This window comes from Coregonus clupeaformis, unplaced genomic scaffold (assembly GCF_020615455.1).
Source record: "Coregonus clupeaformis isolate EN_2021a unplaced genomic scaffold, ASM2061545v1 scaf0703, whole genome shotgun sequence".
Lineage (NCBI taxonomy): Eukaryota > Metazoa > Chordata > Actinopteri > Salmoniformes > Salmonidae > Coregonus > Coregonus clupeaformis.
In genome coordinates, this window is record NW_025534158.1 from 95,001 (window position 1) to 102,500 (window position 7,500).

The following is a 7,500-nucleotide window of genomic DNA, read 5'->3' on the forward strand; positions in this document are numbered from 1 at the left end:
GTTATAATGTTAAAGGGTCTGTCTATATAATGTTAAAGGGTTATAATGTTAAAGGATTATAATGTTAAAGGGTTATAATGTTAAAGGGTTATAATGTTAAAGGGTTATAATGTTAAAGGATTATAATGTTAAAGGGTTATAATGTTAAAGGGTTATAATGTTAAAGGATTATAATGTTAAAGGGTCTGTCTATATAATGTTAAAGGGTTATAATGTTAAAGGATTATAATGTTAAAGGTTATAATGTTAAAGGGTTATAATGTTAAAGGGATTATAATGTTAAAGGGTTATAATGTTAAAGGGTTATAATGTTAAAGGGATATATAATGTTAAAGGGTCTGTCTATATAATGTTAAAGGATTATAATGTTAAAGGGTTATAATGTTAAAGGATTATAATGTTAAAGGGTTATAATGTTAAAGGGTTATAATGTTAAAGGGTCTGTCTATATAATGTTAAAGGATTATAATGTTAAAGGGTTATAATGTTAAAGGATTATAATGTTAAAGGGTTATAATGTTAAAGGGTTATAATGTTAAAGGATCTGTCTATATAATGTTAGGGGCTATGGTTTAGGGTCTGGGGGTTAGGGTCTAGGGGGTAGGGGGTAGGGGGGTAGGGGTTAGGGTCTAGGGGGTAGGGTCTAGGGGTAGGGTCTAGGGATAGGGTCTAGGGGGTAGGGGTCTAGGGTCTAGGGGTAGGGGGTAGGGGGTGGGGAGGTAGGGTCTAGGGGGTAGGGTCCAGGGGGTAGGGAGGGTAGGGGGTAGGGGTCAGGGTCTAGGGGTAGGGTCTAGGGGTTAGGGGTAGGGGGCAGGGTCTAGGGAGCAGGGGGGTAGGGGGTAGGGTCTAGGGGGATAGGGGTAGGGGGTAGGGTCCAGGGGTAGGGGCAGGGGGTAGGGGTCTAGGGTTAGGGTCTAGGGGTTAGGGTCTAGGGGGTTAGGGTCTAGGGGGTAGGGTCTAGGGGGTAGGGGTCTAGGGGTAGGTCTAGGGGGTAGGGTCTAGGGGTAGGGGCTAGGGTAGGGTCTAGGGGGAGGGTCTAGGGGTAGGGGCTAGGGCGGTCTAGGGGGTAGGGTAGGGTCTAGGGGGTAGGGGGTAGGGGGTAGGGTCTAGGGGGTAGGGGGGTAGGGGGGGTGGGGTAGGGGTAGGGGGTAGGGGTAGGGTGTAGGGAGTAGGGCAGGGTAGGGGTAGGGTCTAGGGGGTAGGGGGGTAGGGTCTAGGGGGGCAGGGTCTAGGGGGTAGGGGGTAGGGTCTAGGGGGTAGGGTCTAGGGGGTAAGGGTCTAGGGGGTAGGGGGTAGGGTCTAGGGGGTAGGGGTCTAGGGGGTAGGGTCTAGGGGTAGGGGGTAGGGTCTAGGGGGTAGGGGGTAGGGGGTAGGGTAGGGGGTAGGGGGATAGGGTCTAGGGGGTAGGGTAGGGTCTAGGGGTAGGGGTGAGTCTAGGGTAGGGTCTACGGGGTAGGGTCTAGGGCGTAGGGGGTAGGGTTTAGGGGGTAGGAACTAGGGGTTAGGGTCTAGGGGTAGGGTCTAGGGGTTAGGGGGTTAGGGGTTAGGGTCTAGGGGTTAGGGGACTCACCAGAAGGTCAGCCTGGGCCTCCAGCTCGTTGGAAAACGACAGCAGATCCACCAGAGTCACACCTTTATTCACCTACACACACACACACACACACACACACACACACACACACACACACACACACACACACACACACACACACACACACACACACACACACACACACACACACAAAGAGTCAGGGGTTAGGGGTCAGGGTTTAGTGGTTAGAGGTCAGGGGTTAGGGGTCAGGGTTTAGTGGTTAGAGGTCAGGGGTTAGAGGTCAGGGTTTAGTGGTTAGAGGTCAGGGGTTAGTGGTTAGAGGTCAGGGTTTAGTGGTTAGAGGTCAGGGGTTAGGGGTCAGGGTTTAGTGGTTAGAGGTCAGGGGTTAGTGGTTAGAGGTCAGGGGTTAGGGGTCAGGGTTTAGTGGTTAGAGGTCAGGGGTTAGGGGTCAGGGTTTAGTGGTTAGAGGTCAGGGGTTAGGGGTTAGGGGTCAGGGTTTAGTGGTTAGAGGTCAGGGGTTAGTGGTTAGAGGTCAGGGTTTAGGGGTCAGGGTTTAGTGGTTAGAGGTCAGGGGTTAGGGGTCAGGGGTCAGTGGTTAGAGGTCAGTGGTTAGAGGTCAGGGGTTAGTGGTTAGAGGTCAGGGTTTAGGGGTCAGGGTTTAGTGGTTAGTGGTCAGGGGTTAGGGGTCAGGGTTTAGTGGTTAGAGGTCAGGGTTTAGGGCTCAGGGATTAGTGGTTAGTGGTCAGGGGTTAGGGGTCAGGGTTTAGTGGTTAGAGGTCAGGGGTTAGGGGTCAGGGGTCAGTGGTTAGGGGTCAGGGTTTAGTGGTTAGAGGTCAGGGTTTAGTGGTTAGAGGTCAGGGTTCAGTGGTTAGAGGTCAGGGGTTTAGTGGTTAGAGGTCAGGGGTTAGTGGTTAGAGGTCAGGGTTCAGGGGTTAGAGGTCAGGGGTTAGAGGTCAGGGGTTAGGGGTCAGGGTTTAGTGGTTAGAGGTCAGGGGTTAGAGGTCAGGGGTTAGGGGTCAGGGTTTAGTGGTTAGAGGTCAGGGGTTAGGAGGTCAGGGGTTAGGGGTCAGGGTTAGGGTTAGGTTAGTGGTTAGAGGTCAGGGGTTAGGGTTAGAGGTCAGGGTTAGGGGTCAGGGTTTAGTGGTTAGAGGTCAGGGTTAGGGGTCAGGGTTAGGGTGGGTTAGGGGCCAGGGTTTAGAGGTCAGGGGTCAGGGTTAGGGGTCAGGGTTTAGTGGTTAGAGGTCAGGGGTTAGGGGTCAGGGTTTAGTGGTAGGAGAGGGTTAGAGGTCAGTTATGGGGTCAGGGTAGGGTCAGGGTTTAGGGGTCAGGGTTAGTGGTTAGAGGTCAGGGTTAGTGGTCAGAGGTAGTGGGTAGGGGTTAGAGGTTAGGGGTCAGGGGTTAGGGTTTAGGTCATGGGTTAGAGGTCAGGGGTTAGGGGTCAGGGTTTAGTGGTTAGAGGTCAGGGGTTAGGGGTTAGAGGTCAGGGGTTAGGGTGGGTCAGGGTTAGTGGTTGGCAGAGGTCAGGGGTTAGGGGTCAGGGTTTAGTGGTTAGAGGTCAGGGTTAGAGGTTAGAGGTCAGGGGTTAGAGGTCAGAGGTCAGGGTTAGGGGTCAGGGTTTAGTGGTTAGAGGTCAGGGTTAGGGGTCAGGGGTTTAGTGGTTAGGGGTCAGGGGTTAGTGGTTAGAGGTCAGGGGTTAGGGGTTAGAGGTCAGGGGTTAGTGGTTAGGGGTCAGGGTTTAGTGGTTAGAGGTCAGGGGTAGGGGTCAGGGTTAGGGGTCAGGGTTTAGTGGTTAGGAGGTCAGGGGTTAGAGGTCAGGGTCAGGGGTTAGGGGTCAGGGCGTAGGTTTAGTGGTTAGTAGGGGTCAGGGTTTAGTGGTTAGGGGTTTAGGGGTCAGGGGTTAGTGGTTAGAGGTCAGGGGTTAGAGGTTAGAGGTCAGGGGTTAGGGGTCAGGGTTTAGTGGTTAGAGGTCAGGGGGTTAGTGGTTAGAGGTCAGGGTTAGAGGTTAGAGGTCAGGGGTTAGGGGTAGTGGTTAGGGTAGGGGTCAGGGGTTAGTGGTTAGAGGTCAGGGTTAGAGGGTTAGGGGTCAGGGTTTAGTGGTTAGAGGTCAGGGGTTAGTGGTTAGAGGTCAGGGTTAGGGTTAGGGTTAGAGGTCAGGGTTAGAGGTCAGGGTTAGAGGGTCAGGGGTTAGTGGGTTAGGGGTCAGGGTTTAGAGTTAGAGGTCGGGGCAGGGTTAGTGGTTAGAGGTCAGGGGTTGGGTCGGGTTAGTGGTTAGAGGTCAGAGGGTTAGTGAGGTTAGAGGTCAGGGTAGGGGTCAGGGGTTAGGGAGGGTCAGGGTTTAGTGGTTAGAGGTCAGGGGTTTAGTGGTTAGAGGTCAGGGGTTAGGGGTCAGGGTTTAGTGGTTAGAGGTCAGGGGTTAGTGGTTAGAGGTCAGGGTTCAGGGGTTAGAGGTCAGGGGTTAGGGTCAGGGGTTAGGGGTCAGGGTTTAGTGGTTAGAGGTCAGGGGTTAGAGGTCAGGGGTTAGGGGTCAGGGTTTAGTGGTTAGAGGTCAGGGGTTAGAGGTCAGGGGTTAGGGGTCAGGGTTTAGTGGTTAGAGGTCAGGGGTCAGGGTTTAGGGTTAGAGGTCAGGGTTAGGCAGGTTTAGTGGTTAGGGGTCAGGGTTTAGTGGTTAGGGGTCAGGGGTTAGGGGTCAGGGTTTAGTGGTTAGGGGTCAGGGGTTAGGGGTCAGGGGTTAGTGGTTAGGGGTCAGGGTTAGTGGTTAGAGGTCAGGGGTTAGGGGTTAGAGGTCAGGGGTTAGGGGTCAGGGGTTAGGGGTCAGGGTTTAGTGGTTAGAGGTCAGGGGTTAGAGGTTAGAGGTCAGGGGTTAGGGGTCAGGGGTTAGGGGTCAGGGGTTAGTGGTTAGAGGTCAGGGGTTAGGGGTCAGGGTTTAGTGGTTAGAGGTCAGGGGTTAGAGGTTAGGGGTCAGGGGTTAGGGGTCAGGGGTTAGTGGTTAGAGGTCAGGGGTTAGAGGTTAGAGGTCAGGGTTTAGGGTTAGAGGTCAGGGGTTAGGGTCAGAGGTCAGGGGTTAGTGGTTAGAGGTCAGGGGTTAGTGGTTAGAGGTCAGGGTTTAGTGGTTAGAGGTCAGGGGTTAGGGGTCAGGGGTTAGGGGTCAGGGGTTAGTGGTTAGAGGTCAGGGGTTAGAGGTCAGGGTTTAGTGGTTAGTCAGGGTTAGGAGGGTTTAGTGGTTAGGGGTCAGTGGGTTAGAGGTCAGGGTTTAGTGGTTAGAGGTTAGTGGTTAGAGGTCAGGGTTTAGTGGTTAGAGGTCAGGGGTTAGGGGTTAGGGTTAGGGGTCAGGGTTTAGTGGTTAGAGGTCAGGGGTTAGAGGTCAGGGGTTAGGGGTCAGGGTTTAGTGGTTAGAGGTCAGGGGTTAGGGGTCAGGGTTTAGTGGTTAGAGGTCAGGGGTTAGGGGTCAGGGGTTAGTGGTTAGGGGTCAGGGGTCAGTGGTTAGAGGTCAGGGGTTAGGGGTCAGTGGTTAGGGGTCAGGGTTTAGTGGTTAGAGGGTCAGGGGTTAGGGGTCAGGGTTTAGTGGTTAGAGGTCAGGTAGGGTCAGGGTTAGTAGGGGTCAGTGGTTAGAGGTCAGGGGTTTAGGGGTCAGTGGTTAGAGGTCTAGTGGTTAGAGGTCAGGGGTCAGTAGGGTAGAGGTCAGGGGTTAGGGGTCAGGGTTTAGTGGTTAGAGGTCAGGGGTTAGTGGTCAGGGGTTAGGGGTTAGAGGTCAGGGGTCATACCTCTGCCAGGTAAGCATCATAGCTAATATCTCCTATCCCAGCGGTAGAGAAGGTTAGCAGGTTATCTCTTCCATCCTGCTCCAGTAACACCATACTCTGGAGGTCGATGCTCACACCTTCTAACACCTTCACCAGGTCCTTGTTAAACTGACACACACACACACACACACACACACACACACACACACACAGACACACATAGACACACACACACACACACAGACACACACACACACACTGTTATGAGTGGTAGGTTGTGTAACAGTTATAGGACTGACTAGTTCAACCCTTTCCCTTGAACAATAATGGCAAAACTGCAATAGACACACACACACACACTCACACACACACCCACCCAGACACACCCAGACCCTGACGTACCACGGTTGTGTTGAGGAATGTGTTGACGTTGAACATGGTCTCCAGCTGCAGAGCATGGTACAGGCCGTTGTTATCATAGCAGTCCCTACACACAGACACACACAGTTAGGTCCCACTGGCTAAAAAAGGGTTCAATCAATGTTGTTTCAACAGGATTTCCACCAAAACATTATATGTGATGACGCTCAATCAACGTGGAAGACTGATTGGATTTTCAAAATGTCATCGCTAACCACTTTTCCATCCAACCGGATAAATGACCGGACGCATGAAAAAGGTCATGACTGGGCTGATGGAAAAGGTCATGACTGGGCTGATGGAAAAGGTCAAGACTGGGCTGATGGAAAAGGTCATGACTGGGCTGATGGAAAAGGTCATGACTGGGCTGATGGAAAAGGTCAAGACTGGGCTGATGGAAAAGGTCATGACTGGGCTGATGGAAAAGGTCATGACTGGGCTGATGGAAAAGGTCATGACTGGGCTGATGGAAAAGGTCATGACTGGGCTGATGGAAAAGGTCATGACTGGGCTGATGGAAAAGGTCATGACTGGGCTGATGGAAAAGGTCACGACTGGGCTGATGGATAAATGACCTGACGCATGAAAAAGGTCATGACTGGGCTGATGGAAAAGGTCATGACTGGGCTGATGGAAAAGGTCATGACTGGGCTGATGGAAAAGGTCGTGACTGGGCTGATGGAAAAGGTCATGACTGGGCTGATGGAAAAGGTCATGACTGGGCTGATGGAAAAGGTCATGACTGGGCTGATGGAAAAGGTCATGACTGGGCTGATGGAAAAGGTCATGACTGGGCTGATGGATAAATGACCTGACGCATGAAAAAGGTCATGACTGGGCTGATGGAAAAGGTCATGACTGGGCTGATGGAAAAGGTCATGACTGGGCTGATGGAACAGGTCATGACTGGGCTGATGGAAAAGGTCATGACTGGGCTGATGGAAAAGGTCATGACTGGGCTGATGGAAAAGGTCATGACTGGGCTGATGGAAAAGGTCATGACTGGGCTGATGGAAAAGGTCATGACTGGGCTGATGGATAAATGACCGGACGCATGAAAAAGGTCATGACTGGGCTGATGGATAAATGACCTGACACATGAAAAAGGTCATGACTGGGCTGATGGATAAATGACCTGACGCATGAAAAAGGTCATGACTGGGCTGATGGAAAAGGTCATGACTGGGCTGATGGAAAAGGTCATGACTGGGCTGATGGATAAATGACCGGACGCATGAAAAAGGTCATGACTGGGCTGATGGATAAATGACCTGACACATGAAAAAGGTCATGACTGGGCTGATGGATAAATGACCTGACGCATGAAAAAGGTCATGACTGGGCTGATGGAAAAGGTCATGACTGGGCTGATGGAAAAGGTCATGACTGGGCTGATGGATAAATGACCTGACGCATGAAAAAGGTAATGACTGGGCTGATGGATAAATGACCCGACGCATGAAAAAGGTCATGACTGGGCTGATGGAAAAGGTCATGACTGGGCTGATGGATAAATGACCGGACGCATGGAAAAGGTCATGAATGGGCTGATGGAAAAGGTCATGACTGGGCTGATGGAAAAGGTCGCGACTGGGCTGATGGAAAAGGTCGCGACTGGGCTGATGGAAAAGGTCGCGACTGGGCTGATGGAAAAGGTCGCGACTGGGCTGATGGAAAAGGTCATGACTGGGCTGATGGAAAAGGTCATGACTGGGCTGATGGAAAAGGTCGCGACTGGGCTGATGGAAAAAGGTCATGACTGGGCTGATGGAAAAGGTCATGACTGGG

General features: G+C 51.8%; 1 protein-coding gene across 2 annotated transcripts in view; it reads right to left on the minus strand.

Annotated features, from left to right (window-relative positions):
• prom1b (prominin 1 b) overlaps nucleotides 1-7,500 on the minus strand; it is a 124,310-nt gene that overhangs the window by 33,188 nt on the left and 83,622 nt on the right. For both annotated transcript variants that reach the window (XM_045216402.1, XM_045216401.1), the window contains exons 17-19: nucleotides 5,695-5,779; nucleotides 5,314-5,460; nucleotides 1,571-1,642 (exon numbers count right to left, since the gene is read on the minus strand). In XM_045216402.1, the coding sequence (XP_045072337.1) occupies nucleotides 1,571-1,642; nucleotides 5,314-5,460; nucleotides 5,695-5,779 (304 nt within the window). The remainder of the gene's footprint in view (nucleotides 1-1,570; nucleotides 1,643-5,313; nucleotides 5,461-5,694; nucleotides 5,780-7,500) is intronic.